The 21,852-nt window shown below is 37.0% G+C and overlaps 1 protein-coding gene across 7 annotated transcripts in view; it reads right to left on the bottom strand.

Annotated features, from left to right (window-relative positions):
- CLOCK (clock circadian regulator) overlaps positions 1–21,852 on the bottom strand; it is a 128,144-nt gene that overhangs the window by 6,648 nt on the left and 99,644 nt on the right. For 6 of the 7 annotated variants that reach the window (XM_058722541.1, XM_058722540.1, XM_058722545.1 and 3 more), the window contains 6 exons: positions 16,811–16,952; positions 14,564–14,664; positions 13,776–13,865; positions 10,305–10,457; positions 3,846–4,055; positions 2,871–3,076 (listed from right to left, as the gene is read on the bottom strand). In XM_058722541.1, the coding sequence (XP_058578524.1) occupies positions 2,871–3,076; positions 3,846–4,055; positions 10,305–10,457; positions 13,776–13,865; positions 14,564–14,664; positions 16,811–16,952 (902 nt within the window). The remainder of the gene's footprint in view (positions 1–2,870; positions 3,077–3,845; positions 4,056–10,304; positions 10,458–13,775; positions 13,866–14,563; positions 14,665–16,810; positions 16,953–21,852) is intronic. The other variant, XM_058722546.1, reaches the window with a different exon arrangement.

Below are 21,852 nucleotides of genomic sequence, written 5' to 3'. Positions count from 1 at the left end.
ACTTATGTGCTTAGAAAGCAGAAGAGTGGCTTCTAGGAGCTAGAGGGTAGAAGCAATGGGGAATTATTGTTCAATGGGTACAGAGTTTCAGTTTGGGAAGAAGAAAAAAGTTCTGGAGACTGATGGTAGTGATGTTCACAACAGTATGCATGTACCCAATGAACTGTTGAAACAGTTAACATGTTTTATGTATATTTTACCACAATGAAAAAAGTTTTAAACCTTTTTTCTTTTTATAAAATTACTAGGTACTTGCGAGTCCGATATATGTGTCCTCCGAAATGCACATTATTTTGCTAACCATGGATAAACTTACAACTAAGCTATCATAAGGGATTTCTAAAAATCTCCCTAGTTTACAGAAGACATTTACACTGCAAATTGTATCTTATAAACATAAATGAAAATTAAATGACATTCCAACAGTGAATAAAAGTACCATCAATTTATACATTTATCAATGCAGTATAGTACTTACCATATTAGAAGTCACTAACATTCACTCCCTTCCCACCTTCCTTCTTCTATTTTAAAAATAATAATAATAAAAACCCTGGTGCCTGTTCAGGGAACAACATTATTTGCCTCTTCTGTGAAATGAAGTTAGCTTCTCACATTGGTCACTACAGCAAGAAAACTGAGCTAAGCCTCTCCTGGGAAAGGAGCATAACTGCACTTATAAACTGAGGAAAGTACATAACGGTGTCCAACTTAGTACAAATGCACTTTATTATTTATGTGGTCTCCACAAGACAAAACCTATTTTTTTTTTGTTTTTGTTTCCTTTTCTTTTAAATTTATTTCAATTTTAGTTAACATAAAGTGCAATAATTGGTTTCAGGAGTAAAATTCAGTGATTCATCACTTACATACAACATCCAGAATCTATTTTTGAATCCATACCATATCTTTAAAATAAAACAACTCTATTTTATGTATACTTCAGGACCAAATGTATTATTCAATGCAAAAAATATGTAAAAAAGAACAAAATATTTACATATGAAGAATGATGCCCAAAGAAAAAGTAACATTTGGAAAGTGTTTTAGGCACAGAAGTATTAAATCCTCAATTCTCTGTAAATCTTAAAAGAAATTAAAATCTGAATTGCCCAAACTGCTCACTGATAAAATGTGATGAGAATACTTCATCCATCTCTGGCACCAAAAGACATTCTTCAATCTACTTATGCTTAACTATCACTTCTGTGGCTTTGTATATATTGTTCCCTGAGCTGAGAACACCCTCCTGAGACTCCCTATCACATGTACACCCACAGCCAAGCTCTTTAAGACTCACGCCAAGTACCTCCTCTGTGAAGTTTGCCTTGACCACACTCCTCTCTTCACCTGTTTGCCTCAATCTATAAACCTGCTCACTTCCTCTTTCTAAAGACCTAAGCAGAAGTATTTATCATACAGTAATACTGATTTAACTTTTTATGGCTTCCTAGTCTGATCATTCTCGAGATGAGGAATGTACCAGCCATACTCACTTTAGTAGGCACTCAAATGTTCGCTGAAATATATATTTTCCCCTCAAAAAAAAAAAAAAGAGGTTCTACAAGTAGTTGCTAAACTGTATCCTCCAAAATGCACATCAGCATTCTAGACTAATGAAATTTTCCTCAGGCTTTAAAACGAACCCTCTAGATTTCTATGGAGCACATTCATAACATCTCCTTTCAGAATGTCAGACCTAAAAGTTGGACTTAACTTGAGGAACTAAGTTCCAAAGAGAAGCAAGTTCTCCCTGCTCTCACTGACTCTGTGATCCTGCAGCTTCTTTACTCTCTGGAAATTATTGGATTTTAACAAAATCTATTACACAGTGTGATACAACAATAAAATTATAAAAGCAGCAGCCTACTTGTATTACAGTAAAATAAGTAAAAAATGAATATTTTAAATAGAAGTTTTAAGACTATAGAGACCCTATAGTCATTAAAACATAGTTTCCCAATATATGAAATAATGATATTTCTTCAAAATACTTGCTTTTTGTTGTTGTTGTTTCTTTTGGGAGAGCGAGCGAGAGTGCGCGCGCTAGGGAGAGGGGGAGGGGAAAGGGAGAATCTTAATCCATGCTCAGTGTGGAGCCTGACACAGGGCTCAATCCCAAGACCCTGGGATCATGACCTGAGCCAAAATCAAGAGTTGGATGCCCAACTGAGCCACCCAGGTGGCCCCAAAATATTTGTTTCTAAGTCAGCTATTTGGACTGCCCACTAAAATAAGTCATGAATGGCTATTTTTCTAGAATGACCCACAAATGTTTAGTGTGCTTTTGAAATCAGACACCAAAGCTAAAATTCAGAAACTGCTCATCACCCCCTTTGCTACCTATAAGCCTTTGACCAAATTACTATAAACTCACTTTTTTCTTATCTGGGAAATAAAAGACCCTAATACACATTTAAATAAAAAAAAGAGTTAAATGAGATAGTGTATTTTGAGCACCTAGTACAGTACTCAAAAAACTCAAGAAAGGTAAATTAATTTTATTCCATGACATATATCAACTATGCTAGTATCCACCCTAACCCCTGTTACTGCCTGAAAACTCAATATTTGTACTACAATGATGAAAGTTTCAGAGTGATACAAACCCTGCCACAAATCTTCTATAACGGTATGCCGTAGATGCTGGATTCTATAATATTTGGTAGAACATTTCTGGACCAAGAACAAAACTTGTTGTTGTCCATTTATTATAAAGTCCTTAAACAATGAACATAATCTGCAATTTTATTTCAAATTCAAGAACTCTGGTGGGAGTTAGCTACAAACTGTTTTTTCAAATCAAATTACTGTTTTTTAACTAATCAATTTTTACAACTTTGTAAAAACTCATGAAATATGACAACTACCTGATCTGTCTGTCCTGAGTGAATGTAGTTACAGCAGTGCTCTGGGTACTGTTCTGTGGCATGCTAGATGGAATCTGGACCATGCTTCCGGCTGCCGGCTGTGAGATCACCATAGTGTTATAGAGCGGAGTGGTGAGTGTGCTCTGTGTCTGACTAGGAAGCGAGGTTTGTTGACTGTGCCCACTCAGTACATTTTGTTGACTCTGCTAGAAAACAGAAGATTTTACAGATAAATTAAATGAAAACATTTTTTCAGTAAATATACATACACTATTAGCATCATTCTAACAATAGCTGGCAAGAAAAGAAGAGGCAGAACTTGTTACTCTGGGAGAAATCTAATACAAAGGAAAAAGACTTATAGTAACTGAGAATGAATTAGTCTTCAATCCTTGCTTGAATACAAGGTATGATTTTAGAAAAGGAGCATGATCTTAACAGGGATGAAATAAAATATAGACGAGCAATTTCTGTTAAATGCCCAAAGTGAGTGACTAACATTAGACATCTTTATAGATTTCATTTGAAGAATTGGGATTTATAGTCACAGATGTATAACAATTACCTGCATCAAATTTCCTGGAATTTATATGAAATTTCTTAGAATATTGATTAAACTATCACTGTGCCCCAACTATAAAATTTTTAAATGTCAAAATACCAAGCATTTAACATCAACAATTTAACAATTTTGTACCAAATATTTTAATGATCACCCTCAAAAATAAAATCCTATTATTTTATTTATTTTTAAAGTAGACTCCAAGCCCAAGGTGAGGTTTGAACTCACAACCCTGATATCATGAGACAATACGGTCTTACTGGCTGAACCAGCCAGGAGCCCCTAAACTAAACTTTCTAATTATTACTGTTAAAATATGGAATTATTCGAGATAGAGCTTCATTTTTGTTTCAGCAATAGCATACATTTCAATCACTGAGCACTCCATAACCCACTATGCTTGATATCATTACCTGACTTGATGTACTTTGTAAAGTCTGCTGTTGTATCATATGCTGAGTTGTGCCAATGTGTCCAGTATTCATTCCACTCTGAATTTGGTTGGTTTGAACGACCTGGCCCTGCATACTTATAGGTGCAAGTTGCTGGATGTTAGATGAATTTCCAGAAGAAAGTTGAACAGAACCAAAATTCAAACCAGGGGTTGACTGCTGTAAAAACATCTTCAGAAATAAAGATCACATTGTACCGTGAGATCATGACCTGAGCCAAAGTCAGACACTTAACCAACTGAGCCACCTAAGCATTCCTACAAATTAAATTTTAAAAGCAAATATCAGGATGGTCTAAGTCATTCTGAATGAATTAGCAATAAATACAGAATAAAACATAATTCATATTCATTCTTCCAGTTATCCTAACTCTATCATGTTTCCAATTGTCAGAAAAAAGTGTTATAAATTTCAAAACCTTTACTTGTTTGAACACTTTACATGTTGGGGACCATTTGTTTCATCAGATGACATTACCCTAGCTCAGTGCTACTCAAGGCCTATGGACCGGAAGAGATCCAACATGGTGGAGAAGTAGGGGGACCTGAAATTCCCTCATCCCTCAAACACAGCAGTATTGAGGCCAAAGGACTTTGAATTCCAAGAGTCCGGGCTGCATAGTGACAAAGATGTCTTCAGGGACCCACAGGGACACCTAGCGGGCCACAGGGCTACTTCAGCAAACAAATCAAAGCACACCTAGTGGAGGGTCCAAAACATGACTACAAGTAGGGAGATAAAGCAACCAGAATCACAACAACAGAGAACAAATAACACACTCGAAAAAACACCTCCTGAAGGGCCAGGCCCTGGATAGTGTATGACCCCTCTTTAATATAGTAGTGCTCCCAGGTGCAGGCCACATAAGTTTTAAAACACATCAGGGACAGAAAACTAGCCAAAATGATGAAACAGAAGAATTCCCCTCAAAAGAAATTCCGGGAAGAAATGACTGCTAAAGAATTGACCAAAACAGATATAAACAATATAACTAAACAAGAATTTAGAATAATTGTCATAAAATTCATCTCTGGGCTTGAAAAAAGCATAGACAGAACACACAGAAGACAGAACACAGCAGAGAATCTACTGCTGCAGAGATGAAGGGACTAAAAAACAGTCATGATGAATTAAAAAATGTTGTAAATGAGGTGCAAAATAAACTAGAGGCAGTAACAGCAAGGATTGAAGAGGCAGAGGGGAGAATAGGTGAAATAGATAAAATTGTGGAAAAAGATGAAGCTGAGAAAGAAAAAAATTCTGGACCACAAGCAGTGAATTAGAGAACTAAGTGACTCAATGAAATGGAACAATATTTGTACCACGGGAGTTCCAGAAGAAGAAGAGAGAGAAAGGGGCCAAAGGTGTGTTTGAACAAATCACAGCTGAGAACTTCCCCTATCTGGGGAAGGAAACAGACATTGAAATCCAGGAGGCACAGAGAACTCCCTTCAGATGTAACTTGAATCAATCTTCTGCATGACATATCATAGTGAAAGTGGCTAAATACAAAGATAAAGAGAGATTTCTGAAAGAAGCTAGGGACAAATGGGTCTTAACCTACAAGGGTAGACACATAAGGGTAGTAGGAGACCCATCTACTGAAACTTGGCAGGCCAGAGGGGAGTGGCAGGAAATGTTCAATGTGCTGAATAGGAAAAATATGCAGCCGAGAATCCTTTATCCAGCAAGCCTGTCATTCAGAATAGCAGGAGAGATAAAGGTTTTACCAGACAAACAAAAACTGAAGGAATTCATCACCACTAAACCAGCCCTACAAGAGATCCTAAGGGGGACTGTGAGTGCAATGTTTTGCAAAGACCACAAAGGACCAGAGAAATCATTACAAGCATGAAACCTACAGCTAACACAATGAGTCTAATCCATATCTTTCAATAATAACACTGAATGTTAATGGACTAAATGCTCTTATCAAAAGACATAGGGTATCAGAATGGATAAAAAACAAGACTCATCTGTCTTCTGTCTACAAGAGACTCATTTTAGACCTGAGGACACCTTCAGATTGAAAGTGAGGGGATGGAAAACCATCTATCATGCTACTGGAAGTCAAAAGAAAGCTGGAGTAGCCATACTTATAGTAGACAAATTAGATTTTCAACTAAAGGCTGTAACGAGATGAAGAAGGGCCTTATGTATAACTACAAGGTCTACCCTTCAAGAAGAATTAATAATTGTAAACGCTTATGCAATGAATTCGGAAGCACCCAAATATATAAAACAATCAATCACAAACATAAGCAATCTTATTGGTAAGAATGTGCTAATTGCAGGGGACTTTAATACTCCACTTACAACAATGGACAGATCACCCAGACAGAAAATCAACAGAAACAATGGCCCTTAATGATACAATGGACCAGATGGACTTGACAGATATATTCAGAACTTTTCATCCTAAAACAGCAGAATATACATTCTTCACAAGTGCACACAGAACATTCTCAAAACAGATCACTTACTGGGTCACAAAACAGCTCTTGATAAATATAAAAGAATTGAGTTAATACCATGCACAGTTTCTGATCACAATGCTATGAAACTTGAAACCAACAACAGGAAAAAGTTTGGAAAACCTCCAAATGCATGGAGGTTAAAGAACATCCTACTAAAGAATGAATGGGTCAACCAGGCAACTAAAGAAGAAATTAAAAAATATATGGGAACAAATGAAAATGAAAACACAACAGTCCAAACCCTTTGGGATACAGCAAAGGTAGTCCTAAAAGGAAAATACACTGCAATCCAGGTCTATCTCAAGAAAGAAGAAAAATCCCAAATACAAAATCTAACAGCATACCTAAAGGAACTAGAAGCAGAACAACAAAGAAACCCCAAGGCCACCAGAAGAAGAGAAATAACAAAGATCAGAGCAGAAATAAACAATACAGAATACAAAAAAACCAGCAGAACGGATCAATGTAACTGAGTTGGTTTTTTGAAAAAATAAGCGAAATTGATACATCCCTAGCCAGACTTCTCAAAAAAGAAGAGAGAGGACCCAAACAGATAAAATCACAAATGAAAGAGGAGAGATCACAACCAACACCACAGACATACAAACAATTATTAGAGAATACTATGAAAAATTATATGCCAACAAACTGGATAATCTGGAAGAAATGGATAAATTCCTAGACACTCACTCACATAGTACCAAAACTCAAACGAGAAGAAATAAAAAATCTGAACAGACCCATAAGTAGTGAAGAAATTGAATCAGTTATTAAAAATCTCGCAGTAATTAAGAGTCCTAGGCCAGTTGGCTTCCCAGGGGAATTCTACCAGACACTTAAAAGCAGAGTTAATACCTATTCTCAAGCTGTTCCAAAATATAGAAATGGAAGGAAACTTCTGGACTCATTCTAGGAAGCCAACATTATCTTGATTCCCAAACCAGACAGAGACCCCACAAAAAAGGAGAATTACAGGCCAGTATCTCTGATGAACATGGGTGCAAAAATCCTAAACAAGATACTAGCAAATTGAACTCAACAGCACATAACAAGAATTATTTACCATGATCAAGTGGGATTCATTCCTGGACTGCAGGGCTGGCTCAATATTCACAAATCAATCAATGTCATATATCACATTAATAAAGGACAAGAACCATATGATCTGTCAACAGATGCAGAAAAAGCATTTGACAAAATACAGCATCTTTTCTTAATAAAAACCTTCAAGAGAGTCAGGTTAGAAGGAATATACCTTATCATAAAAGCCATAGATGAAGGCCCACAGCTAATATCATTCTCAGTGGGGAAAAACTGAGAGCTTTCTCCCTGAGATCAGGAACACGACAAGGATGTCCACTCTCACCACTGTTGCTTAACATAGTGTTAGAAGTCCTAGCACAAACAATCAGACAACAAAACGAAATAAAAGGCATCCAAATTGACAAAGAAGTAGTCAAACTTTCGCTTTTGGCAGATAGGATACTCTACATGGAAAACCTGAAAGACTCCACCAAAAGGCTGCTAGAACTGATTCATGAATTCAGCAAAGTTGCAGGGTACAAAAATCGATGTACAGAAATTGCCTGCATTTCTATACACCAATAACAAAGCAACAGAAAATCAAGAAATCGATCCCATTTATAATTGCACCAAGAACCATAAAATACCTAGGATAAACCTAACCAAAGATGTAAAGGATCTGTATGCTGAAAACTATAGAAAACTTATGAAGGAAACTGAAGACACAAAGAAATGGAAAAACATTCCATGCTCATGGATTAGAAGAATAAATATTGTTAAAATGTCAATACTACCCAAAGCAATCTACAATCAAATGCAATCCCAATCAAAATTGCACTGGCATTCTTCTCAAAGCTAGAACGAACAATCCTAAAATTTGTATGGAAGCACAAAAGACACTAAATAGCCAAAGTAATGTTGAAAAGGAAAACCAGAGCTGGAGGCATCACAAACCCAGACTTTAGCCTCTACTACAAAACTGTAATCATCAAGACAGTATAGTCATTGGCACAAAAACAGACACATAGACCAATGGAATAGAGAACCCAGAATTGGACCCACAAATGTATGGCCAACTAATCTTTGACAAAGCAGGGAAGAGTATCCAATGGGAAAAAGATAGTCTCTTTAGCAAATGGTGCTGGGAGAACTGGACAACAACATGCAGAAGAATGAAACTAGACCACTTTCTTACAGAATACACAAAAATAAATTCAAAATGGATGAAAGACCTCAATGTGAGACAGGAAACCATCAAAACCTTAGAGGAGAAAGCAGGCAACAATCTCTTTGACCTCAGCCGCAACTTTTTGTTCAATAAGTCTCCAGAGGCAAGGGAAATAAAAGCAAAAATGAACTATTGAGACTTCATCGAGATAAAAAGCTTCTGCACTGCAAAGGAAACAATCAACAAAACTAAAAGGCAACCGGCAGAATGGGGAAAGATATTTGCAAATGATGTATTGGATAAAGGGTTAATACCCAAAATCTACCAAAAAACTTACTAAACTCCACACCCGAAAAACAAATAAACCAGTGAAGAAATGGGCAGAAGACATGAATAGACACTTTTCCAAAGAAGACATCCAGATGGCCACCAGACATATGAAAAGATGCTCAACGTCACTCATCATCAGGGCACTACAAACCAAAACCACACTGAGATACCACCTCACACCAGTCAGAGTGGCTAAAATCAACAACTCAGGAAACTACAGATACTGGCAAGGATGTGGAGAAAAGGGAACCCTCGTGCACTGTTGGTGGGAATGCAAACTGGAAAACAGTGTGGAGGTTCCTATCCTACAACCCAGCAATAGCACTACTAGGAATTTATTCAAAAGACATAGGAATGCTGATTCATAGGGGCACTTGTACCCCAACGTTTACAGCAGTGCTTTCAACAATAGCCAAATTATGGAAAAAGCCTAAATGTCCATCAACTGATGAATGGATATAGAAGATGTGGTTTATATGTACAATGGAATGCTACTTGACAATGAGAAAGAATGAAATCATGCCATTTGCAGCAACATGGATAGAACTGGAAGGTATATGCTGAGTGAAATAAGTCAGAGAAAGATATCATGTTTTCACTCATATGTGGATCTTGAGAAACTTAACAGAAGACCATGGGGGAAGGGAAGGGGGGAAAAAGTTACAAAAAGAAAGGGAAGAAGGCAAACCATAGGAAACAAATACAGAGAACAATCTGAGGGTTGATGGACGGTGGGGGAGAGGGGAAAATGGGTAAAGGGCATTGAGGAGGGCACTTGTTGGGAGAAGCACTGGGTGTTATATGTAAGCGATGAACCATGGGAATCTACCCCAAAAACGAAGAGCACACTTTACACCCTGTATATTAGCCAATTTGACAATAAATTATATTGAAAAAAAAAAAAAAGGGCCTGTGGACTGCTGGTTCTTCATCACCTATCATTCATAATTTATGGCATGAGACAGAAGTAGTTTTCACTTAAAGTTTCCCTTCTCCAAAATACTAGTCTGACAGATGTAACTTTAGTGGGTCAGTAGATTGACCAAATAAGACTAATTTGAATCATACCTACTGATATTTCACTAAAACAATGACTGATGATTGATTTCTAAATTCTGTACCAACATGTACCTAAAAGTCTATATAAAATATTATTTTCATATTATGGGTATAAGCTTACTAAAAATAAAGACTATACAAGATGAATCTAATCTGGAGAAACAAGGATGTTGATGGAAATATTCTTAGGAATGAATCAGACTATAAATTCAATCATATTGAGTAGGTAACCAATGAGTATTTACTGAACCAAATTGATGAAATGTATTTCTTGCATCTCATTTTTAAGTAAGAAAAGTCAATTTTATTAAGAAACCAAAATGTGAATGGCATGCTTTGTTGTATTCAAATATAATAACTTACCTGCAGCCCTTGACCATGGACCATTTGAAGTTGTTCTTGAATTTTTCTTAGTTCTTCTTGTTGCCGATGAATGTTTGCCTCTATCATCCGTGTCCGTTGCTCTAACTGGTCTTTTAGATGCTGCATGGCTCCTAACTGAGCTGAAAACTGAAACTGAAGTCCCATGTTTGGAAAAAGTGTAACATATTTTAGAATCACTTATTCTTCATAATTGTGCAATGTGAAAAATAAGCAGTATATATCATGAGTTAAAAATGTTATACCAATTACTAACGTATTGCCTCTTGGCTCCTAATTCACCCACCTTTGCTTAGCTTTGTGCTACTGGAGCTGGACCTTATAAACATCTTCCTTTGTCAGTGGACACAAACTTAGTCATGTCAGTAGATGGAGCTAGAGGGATACTGCAAAGGGAGGTGGCTTTCCAGCAAGTCCCACTGGCATCCTTATGGGAAGCTCCCCAACAAATTTTGCTGGTACCCCAGCAGGTGGCTTCCTGCCCTCCAGCCCTGGTCTCTGGCACCTCAGTGAACCTCCCTCTCATCCAGTGGCTACAGCCACACCAACCCCAATGGGAACTGAGTTTCAACCTAGCCTGGAGGAAGAAGTTTAGGAGGTTGGGAGAGTTTTCCAAGTTGTTCCTTCTTTGCATACTGTACTCTCCTTTTCACTTGCAGTTAGTGGCTGCCCCCTACATCCATTATGCCTGTATTCTTTAGAATTCCCTGTTACCAGTTAATATATTTTTTTATATTAGCCCTATTCAAATCTCCGGTATGGCTTCTGACTGCTGACCAGATCTTGACTGATTATGAGTATACACTGGCATTAGAAGACCAGAGATCATATTGTGGCTCTACCATTTCCTAGAACAAGTTTCTTAATCTCTACCATTTAACAAATGAAAAAGTAGCTGGTTCTTAGAGTTACTCATATCAAATTCTGTCATCCCTACAATGTCCTCTTTGTACACACTTGAAGGTTATAAAAATCTAAACAGATAACTAACCATATTTTTACTATTTCCTTTTTCTCAAAAATTTTTTTAAATGTTTATTTTTGAGACAGACACAGAGTGTGAGCAGGGGAGGGGCAGAGAGAGAGTGAAACACAGAATCTGAAAGCAGGCTCCAGGCTCCAAGCTGTCAGCACAGAGCCTGACGCAGGGCTCAAACTCACAAACCACAAGATTATGACCTGACCTGAAGTCGGACACTTAACCAACTGAGCCACCCAGGTGCCCCTCACATTTTCAACTGAAACTGTTCTCAGACAAGTACAAAATGTAGGCTTTTAAAGACTAAGCAATTATGAATGAATAAGTGCAGACATGAAAGAAAACACAGTTATTCTACTTCCAGGAATTTCAATCTTATTTCACTATGTTTTACTTGAGTCATAAGCAGCTTTTATTTACTACTGCTTGACATTTAGCCACACTTAGCGATTCATCACTTAAGTCTATACAGGCTCATTTAACTCTATGAATATTTAGCACAGGATATAGTATACCAAAAAGAATTTCAATTTATTGGAAATGTGCCTTAATCTTAAAATAGCCTCCCATAGTGAACTGCATCTAAAAGTGAGAAATGCTCTCCCAAAAGCTTTTTTTCTTTATCTTCAAAAGTTTGTACTGATACTGAATACTACTTTTCAAAAAGTATACAACTCAGATTCTAAAGTTGACAATAATCATATCTTATATTAGATTACACTAGGTATGAGAAAACATTACAAATTTCTAGAGCTCTGCCTCTTAAAAATATTATTCAAAATGTTGTATTTATGTCATACAAATATATTTTATCCTAACAAAAGTTATTTATACCTTTGAATAAACTTTACATTGACATTACTTAAAGGATTTCTATTAAATGCAAATAAGATATAAACAGAAGGCAGAATAACAGGAAAAAAAAATCTCAGAACTAAGAGGCAAAGTGGCTTTATCACTCAACAAAATATGAGGTCTGGATAGTTATGAACATTTTTGACATAGCAGGTATTACTAAATTTCATGAAAATATCCCTTTAAAATGTTAAGAAATAGTCATCCAGTATCTTGAGATTAGTGAACTAATAATATTGAAAGTATGCCTAAATACTTACATAAAAAATCTGTTAACCTTCAGAATAAAAAGCATTGAGGACTCGATGATGAAAACTACTGCAACTACAGATAATATTTAAGCACCTTATATAATCATGTTACAGGAAGTCAAGGTTATGGTGTTTAGATAATTTACAACATTGTCAATATACTTGTACAGGTGTCATATAATGGCTAAAATTATATATAGTATAATTTAGATAAAAACCATGTAAGATAAAGGTATTTTCAGAAAAATGTTTTTTACCTATTCTTAACTATCATTATTTGAAATACTGTTAAGTCAAGGTATATTTAACACCAAACAAAACAGTTTGGATTATTTTTACCACTACCTAGTATTTTTAATGTGTTTGAAGCACTGAATGAATAGAGAGTCATAAATTACAAGTTAGGAATTTCTAATCAAAAGTAATTTAGTGTCAATTTTATAAATACCTATTCTTTTGTCTCCTTGCTAATTTCTGTATGTAGGTCTCCTTCAGGACTGAACCCAAGCAACAATTCTTCCAGAAAGTTTTCATTCACTTCCTCAGGCTGCATTAGGGGTCCATCTAATGTGCTCATATATCAGCCTATATACCTTGGGCACAGACTATACAATATTGCACTGTAGTTATCTGTCATTCCTTCTAGATGTAATAAAATCTTACAGTACATGTATTAATATTGCGAGCACCTGCAATATCTCAAGAACTCAATAAATGCCCTGTGTATGAATGAATATATGAATAAAATTACTTGATTCTTCCACTATCCATAGGAAGAACAAAATGAACAGCTATATTTCATCTTTAATATCCTTCTATTTCTATCTGTAGTGTCTCTCAGTGGAGTATTATAGCATATTAGGCAGGATAATTCTTTGTTGTACAAAACTGTCACGCATCTTTTTTTTTTTTAATTTTTTTTTTTTTAACGTTTATTTATTTTTGAGACAGAGAGAGACAGAGCATGAACGGGGGAGGGTCAGAGAGAGAGGGAGACACAGAATCCGAAACAGGCTCCAGGCTCTGTGAGCAGTCAGCACAGAGCCCGACGCAGGGCCTGAACCCACAGACTGCGAGATCATGACCTGAGCCGAAGTCGGACGCTTAACCGACTGAGCCACCCAGGCGCCCCTGTCATGCATCTTTCAAGACAAATAGCATCCCTGGTCCTTGCCTATGAAGGGCCAGTGGTACCCAATAATCACTGACAATCAAAAATATCCCCCAGACATTATAAATGGCCACACATGAGATTCACTGCACTGAAAGTATGTATTTTTAAAAATCTCTATTACCTTAAAAACCATTTATCATTTTAAAATACTCAACTGTTTCAAACAAACAAACAAACAAACAAACAAAAAATACCTGGGACATGCCTTGTGGAATTGGTAAATTTGCAGCTTGAGACATCACTGGTTGTGTTAATGACTGACCAACAGACTGGGAATTTATGGACTAGGAGCAAAATAAAAAATAATGAGTGACAATTATACCCATCCATAAGTAGTTTCACCAGAAATACCATTTCACCAGAAATGGTATCTTTATAACTGAATTACACTTTGCCTCATGCATTTTTAGCTGAGTGCAGGCATGCATGTTTCCCCCTCTACACTGGACATGCCTATTCCCTATTTATCCTTGTATCTTGTAAGGCATCTGCCACATTACCTTGCATGGGCTCTCAGTAAAAGTTAAAAGACAGAACTGAAAGTGACTGGTATTAGAAATTAAATATAAAATGGCTCTAAATTATTAATTTTTCTTATTTTTTATTTAACTTTGGTGGGAAGAAGAAAGAGAGAGAGAATCCCAAGCAGGATCTGTGTTGACAGCGCAGAGGGGCTCGATCTCACCAACCGTGAGATCACAAGCTGAGCCAAAATCAAGAGTTGGACACTCAAATAACTGAACCACCCAGGTGCCCCGATTAACTTTTATTAATTAAAATAAATATCTAATGTTTTACCTGTAAAATAATCAAGAGCATATGTTTAAGAACTACTTCACAAAAAGGAAAGATCTCGAGTGTTATTTATCAACAGCTGTGTTGGTCTTTATAGAAAGGGATAACAAATTAATGAATTTTAAGGATTTGGATGATTTTTTTCCCTTTTAATAACTCTGTATTCAGAAGAATACTGAAGAGTTACCTGACTACTAAATGATGACCTCCTTGGTGCCATCTTTTCATGAGCTGGTAAATGCGGTCTGGGAGGAGTGCTAGTATCTGTTGGGATCTTTGTTGGTGTTGCTGATGTCAGTCAACAAAAACAAAACAGTGTTAGTACTTTATAAAATAAAATTTCCAAAGATTAATCTCAAAATGGATTTCAGTGAATAAAAATGATCTTTAAGTTATTTTTCTAAATTATTTAATTAAAGTGAAGTCTATGACAATAAGATGGCTCATTTGAATTACTTTTTTCTTAAGGACAAAATAAATATTTGAGACAGGAAAACTTTGAATTTAAAAATGGTTACTACTCCTATAACTCAATAGTAAGAAACCTAATAACTCAATACAAAATGGCTTAAGGACTTGAATATGGACATTTCTCCAAGGAAGATCTACAAATGGCCAACCAGCATATGAAAAAATGGTTAACATCACTCGTCAGGAAAATGCAAATCAAAACCACAGTGAGATACCACTTCATACCTGGTAAGATGGCTATTATCAAAAAAAGAAAAAAAAAGTGCTGCCCAGAATGTGGAGAAATTAGAACCCTTGTACACTTAATTAAAATTGGTGGGGATGTGAAATGCTGCAGCCACTGTGGGAAACAGTAATGGAGGTTTCTCCAAAAATTAAAAATAGAACTACCAAATGTGATTCAGCAATTCCACCTCTGGGTATTTATCCAAAAGAATTGAAATCAGAATCTCAAAGAGATATTTGCACTCCTATGCTCACTGCAGCACCATTCACAATAGCCAAGATGTGGAAACAATCTAAATGTCTGACAGGTGAATGGAAAAAACAGAATGTGGTAATATACATACAATGGAATACTATTCAACCTTAAAAAAGAATGGAAAATTTCAAGATATACAACATGGGTGAATCTTGAGGATGTTATGCTAAGTGAAATAAGCCAATGATGTAAAAACAAGTACTGCATGACTCTATCATATGAGGTATCTAAAATAGGCAAATTCATTGAATCAAAGACTAGAACGGTGCTTGTTGCCAAGGGCTGGGGGCATTGAAGAAAATATGGAGTTACTAATCAATAACATCTCCATTTACTACAATGAATAAGCTCTAGAGGTCTGCACTACATTGTACTTATAGTCAACAATAGTGTATCGTATGGTTAAACATTTAAGAAGGTAGATCTCATTTTAAGTATTCTTACTGCAATAAACTAAAGGTTTACTTTAGGTTGCAAGCAACTGTAGTTTTTGAGGTTTAGCAATGCATTCCTAATTTACATTCATCACTATGTTAATGAGTATGTACTGATTTACACTGATTTGCATTTTGTACCTCCCTCCATTAAAAGCATAAAAGTATAATTTCTCTTTTATAAAATGAGAAAAACAGCTACAAAGGAGAAATTTTTTTTCCTACGGTTTCAGAAATTCTATGTTTAACCTCTTTAATGTTCTACCCATGGTGTTAAGTGGTTCCAACAACCTCCTTTTCCTTATAATATATAGTTTTAATACCCTAGGAAATGAAAGGGCTTAACTCTTTAAACAAAAAGAAAAAGGTTACTAATTCAATGATAACTATGCAAGTCTTCATTTAAAACAAGAACTAAAAAAAACTCTCAAAAAGCAAACTTAAAGAACACTGACAGGTTCTACCAGTAAAAAAGGAATAAACAGTTTTGCTTTATTTTTTGAGGGATGATTAAAAGCAACATAACAATACCAACACTACTACCTAAATATTTTACAGGCTATTTTATAAATAATTCTTTGTTAAATGTGAGCAGTGTGCCTCTTGCTCACTGGAAAAGTTAACAGAGTTCAGAAATGTAAAACTAATCATTTTTAAGTAGCATTTTACCCATATTCCTTCCTGCCTTCCCTCTGGAAACCAACCAGTCTGTTCTCTATATTTAAGAGTCTGGTTTTTTGTTTGCCTTTTTCTTTATTCATTTCTTTTGTTTCTTAAATTGGCAAAGGGGATTAAGAGTATACTTACTATGATGAGCACTAAATAATGTATAGAATTGTTAAAACATTATATTGAACACCTGAAGCTAATATAACATGTTAATTATACTTGAATTAGAGTGTTTCTAGCTTTTTAACAAACAATACTACAGTAAACTTTTTCATGTAAAAATAATACTAAAGTAGCATTTGATGAAAAATGCTGACACGAATAACAATTTAGAAGCACTCTCTTGAAAGAAAGTCTGCTTTCAAGCTAGCGTACTCACAGGAAGGGTCTGACACTGCTGTGTGAGATGATTTTCTTGAACTCCGGGAGGAAGCAGAAGGAGTTGGGCTGTGATCAAACCTTTCCAAGGCTTCTTTGAGACTGACTGTGTTTATACGATTATCAGACCCAGAATCTTGGCTCTAAGGAGACAGTAAAGTAAATGTTTTCTGGTAGTTCAGTTATCCAAAGTTAGCAATATAACTGGCTACTTTTCCTTCTCCAAATCAGTTTTCACACACAACAAGGCAAAGGTACCTGTGTAATATTTACCTCTGCAATATTAGGTAAAGAAATAAAAATTTCTGTTCTACAGTCAGAAATTTTTTACTTCATTCTTTATTTATAGAAACAGATGCAACAGAATGATTAAACTCTTTGTTAATTTCTACCATACACAAAAATTAACTGTCATGAATCAAAGACCTAAACATAAGAGCTAAAACTATAAAACTTTTAGAAAAAAAGGAGAAAACCTTTATGACAGTGGACTGGGTAACGACTTCTTGGATGTGACAACAAGCACAAGCAACAAAAGTGCATCAAAGGACACTACAAACACAGTGGAAAGGCAGCCCATGGAAGGGGAGAAAACATTCACAAACCTGTATCTGATAAGGAATTAACACCCAGAAAATAGAAAAGAATCCTACAACTGAATAGCAAACCTCCCCCCAAACAATCCAATTAAAAAACATAGGTCTTACATATATATTTCTCCAAAGAAGATACACAAATGGCCAGTGAACACACTGAAAAAATGCTCAGGGCATCTGATGGCTCAGTCGGCTAAGCATCTGACTCTTGATTTCAGCTCAGGTCACCATCTCAGTTCCTAAGATTGAGCCCCATGTCGGGCTCTGCCCAGCTTTCACTCTCCCTCTCTCTCTGTCCCTCCCCTACTTGTGCATGCACTCTCTCTCCCTCTTTCAAAATAAATTAATTAAAAAGAAAAGTTGTGGGGCGCCTGGGTGGCTCAGTCGGTTAAGCATCCGACTTCGGCTCAGGTCATGATCTGGTGGTCTGTGGGTTCGAGCCCCGCGTCGGGCTCTGTGCTGACAGCTCAGAGCCTGGAGCCTGTTTCAGATTCTGTGTCTCCCTCTTTCTCTGACCCTCCCCTGTTCATGCTCTGTCTCTCTCTGTCTCAAAAATAAATAATGTTAAAAAAAAAAATTTTTTTTTAAATAAAAATAAAAAAAAATAAAAAGAAAAGTTGCTCAATGTCACTAATCATTAGGGAAATGCAAATTAAAGCCATGAGATACCACTTCACACCCATGAGGACTATTATTTAAAACAAAAACAAAACAGAAAATCACCAGTGTTGACAAGGATAAATTGGAACCTTTGTACACTGCTGGTGAAAATCTAAAATAGTGAAGCTACTACAGGAAACAGTATGACGGTTCCTCAGAAAATTAAATAATTACTACATGATCCAGTAGTTCCATTTCTAGGTATATACTCAAAAAAATTGAACAGAGTGACTCAAACAGGTATTGGTACACCCATGTTCATAGCAGCATGATTCACAATAGCCAAAAGATGGATGCAACCCAAGTGTCCATTGCTAGATGAATGGATAAACAAAATGTGTTGTATACATACAATGGAATATTACCCACCATATCAAAATCTCCTGTATTCTCAACCTCATCTTTGAACATCCATTTGCTTGGCTTGCTCTAACTAAAAGCTAGCTGTCTATAGAAACACCACTTCCTTGCAGGACTTTTAAGTGGTGGCTATTTTCTCTTTCACAACCTTCAGATCGCTGCTCTGGAGGGGTAGAGAAGTCCTCCTCCTCCTCTTTCCACAATTTTCCCCTTTCCTCCTTTTCCAAAACTCACAGCCAGAATCTCATATTATCATTATATGACTATCTCTCATTGGTACAGTTATCTACTGACCCTTATGGTCACTCCTCACTAAGTACCTGTATTAAAATTTCTGCTCCTGGCTAAGTCTACCATCAACTTATTCTTAAATCCACGGTTATCAACATCAGTATCAATTCACATGTTCATCATCATGTTTTCACTCTTCCTTGATGTCTTCTCCCACAAAGATCTTCATTTCCACCTGTCCTCAGTCACTCATTCTTACGGTCATATCTTAGACCTTATCATTACCAATAAGATTAACCTTATAGGGCTCCTGGGTGGCTCAGTCGGTTAAGCATCTGACTCTTGATTTCCACTCAGGTCACGATCTCACAGTTCGTGGGATCAAGCCCCTGCGGGCTTGCAGTATGGAGCCTGCTTGGGATTCCCTCCTTCCCTCCTTCCCCCCCTCCCTCCCTCTCTCTCTCTCCCTCTCCCCTCCCCCACCCCTTGCATGCATTATCTCTCAAAATATTAAAAAAAATTTTTTTTAATGTTTATTTATTCTTGAGAGAGAGAGAGAGAGAGAGAGAGAGAGAGAGAGAGAGAGAATTCAAGGCAGGCCCCAGGCTCTGAGCTGTCAACACAGAGCCCAATGCGGGGCTTGAACTCACAAACCGTGAGATCATGACCTGAGCAGAAGTTGGATGCTTATCCGACTGAGCCACCCAGGCACCTCATAAGTAAGTATTTTTTAAAAAAAAGAATAAACTTTCCATAACCTCAATTTCAAAGATCCTCCTGTATGACCACTATTTCTTATTCTCTTTAGTATGCCAGCTCCAATAATCCTTTAGTGGAACATAAAATACATTGATTCTACCACATTTTCACTCTCTCATTTTGTATCTTCTCTCCCCTCTTTACCAAGTTTATAAATTCATGGTTAATCATCATACCCACACCCTTACAGGTTATCATCAACTCTCTTGCTCCTATCTCCCTTCACCACACTCCCCTGGAAAAATCCCAATGCTGTTTAAATCCAATTTTTAATCTATTCCACATCTGCTCACTCTCCTACTCTCCTAGAAAACAATTAAAATTTTCTTTTAATGTTTATTTATTTTTGAGAGAGGGTGAGAGAGAAAGACAGCACGCAAAAGTAGAGGAGGAATAGACAGAGAGAGGGAGACAGAATCCAAAGCAGGCTCCAGGCTCTGCGCTGTCAGCACATAGCCTGACGTGGGGCTCGAACTCATGAACCTTGAGATCATGAAGCCGAAGTTGGATGTTTAACTGGCTGAGCCACCCAGGCGCCCCTCCTAGAAAACAATTTAACACTTGCTCGGCTCTTTTCAAACTTCAAACAACTCTTCTCCTAACCTCACTCTTAGCTGGTTATTCTGCTTCCTGTTTCACTGTTGGACATTGCTATAAGCTCCTATTATCGTATCAACCTAACTAACAGCATCTGTCCTCATATACTCTGCCTTTCTTTATGTCACTACAGATTAGGGGTCAGCAAATGCTCTCTGTGAGGGCCAGAGAGTCAATATTATAGGCTTTGGGGGCCACATAGTTTCTGCTGCAACTACTCAACTTGCTGTTGCAGCACAAAAGCAACCATAGGCAGGGCTCCTGGGTGGCTCAGTCGGTTAAGCGTCCGACTTCAGCTCAGGTCATGATGTCATGGTTGCTGAGTTCAAGCCCCGTGCTGAGCTCTGTAATGACAGTGTAGAGCCTGGAGCCTGCTTCAGATTCTGTATCTCCCTCTCTCTCTGCCCCTCCCCGCTCATGCTTGCTCGCGCACTCTCTCTCTCAAAAATAAACTAACATTAAAAAAAAAAATTAAGGGCGCCTGGGTGACTCAGCCGGTTAAGCATCTGACTTCGGCTCAAGTTATGATCTCATGGTTTGGGCCCTGTGTCGGCTCTGCGCTGACAGCTGGGAACCTGAAGCCTGCTTCGCATCCTGTATCTCCCTCTCTCTCTGCCTCTCTGCCACTCACACTCTCTCTAAAAAATAAACATTAAAAAATTTTCATTAAAAAAAAGCAAACATAGGCAATATATACACAATTGAGTGTAGCTGTGGAATTTGATGATATAATTTTCATGTGTCACAAACACCATTCTTCTTTTGATTTTTTTTTTTCAATCACTGAGAAACATGTGGAAACCATATTTTTAGCTTGTGAGTGTTATCAAACCAGGCAGAGAATGAGATTTGACCTAAAGATCACAGTCTACTAAACCTCTCTATCATTAAATGATCTTTCCACTAAGCCCAATCTGTCTACTTGTGGCCTGGATCCCATCTTCTCTCCCCTGCTCAAGAACTTTGCTCTAGCATTTTTTTCTCTATCTCTAGCAGTAATTCTCTCTCCATCAGACCATTCTTACCAGTATACGAACATGCTATTATTTCTCCCACCTTAAACATCAAAAGCTTCTTTTAAGCCTATTTCTTCCTAATACTCTTCCACTCCTCTCCTTTTTGTAGGAAAACCTTCCCTACTCACTGTCTCTAATTACCCTGTCCTAGGAATTTCTCTTTTAAGCCCACTCTAATCAGGCTTTCACTCATATTGCTATTCCACCCAATCTTTTCTTATTGATCAATGAATACTTGTTAAACTCAGTGCACACTTCTCAGTGTTCACCTAATTTAACCTATTTAAGGTGAATCTGACAAAGCCGACTGTTCACTCCTCATGGACACACTTTTTCTTGGCTTCTAGGAAAACTCAGTTTCTCGGTTTTATTCATACCTGACTGGATATTTCCCTTCAGTCTCCTCTGTGACTGATTCTTCCTTGTTTCTTTCATATCTTAATGATGGAATGCCCCAGTGCTTAGCCCTTGGGGTGGGTGGGTGAGTGTGTGTGTGCATGTGCGTGTGTGTGTGTGTGTGTCTGTCTGTCTGTCTCTCGCCATTCATTCACCTGGTGATCATATTTGGATTCATGACCTTAAAACCTATCTACACATTAAAGTTTCTCAAAAATCTATGTCAAGTGGACCTCTTCCCTAACTCCAGGAGGACTGTGGTGGTTAAGAGTAAATACAGTAGGAAAGTACACATATGTGAAGTATACTTGGAAGCAGGGCTAGTTGAATTTACTAGGATTGGACACTGGCATGAGAGAAAAAGAAGCAAGGAGGAACAATCTCTGTATTACTTTTAGTTTCAATAAATTCAAGGTACCCTAGATTTA

The sequence above is a fragment of the Neofelis nebulosa genome, chromosome 3, assembly GCF_028018385.1.
Source record: "Neofelis nebulosa isolate mNeoNeb1 chromosome 3, mNeoNeb1.pri, whole genome shotgun sequence".
NCBI lineage: Eukaryota > Metazoa > Chordata > Mammalia > Carnivora > Felidae > Neofelis > Neofelis nebulosa.
The sequence above is the reverse complement of the archived record's forward strand: the minus strand, read 5'-3'. Positions and strand labels throughout refer to the sequence as shown.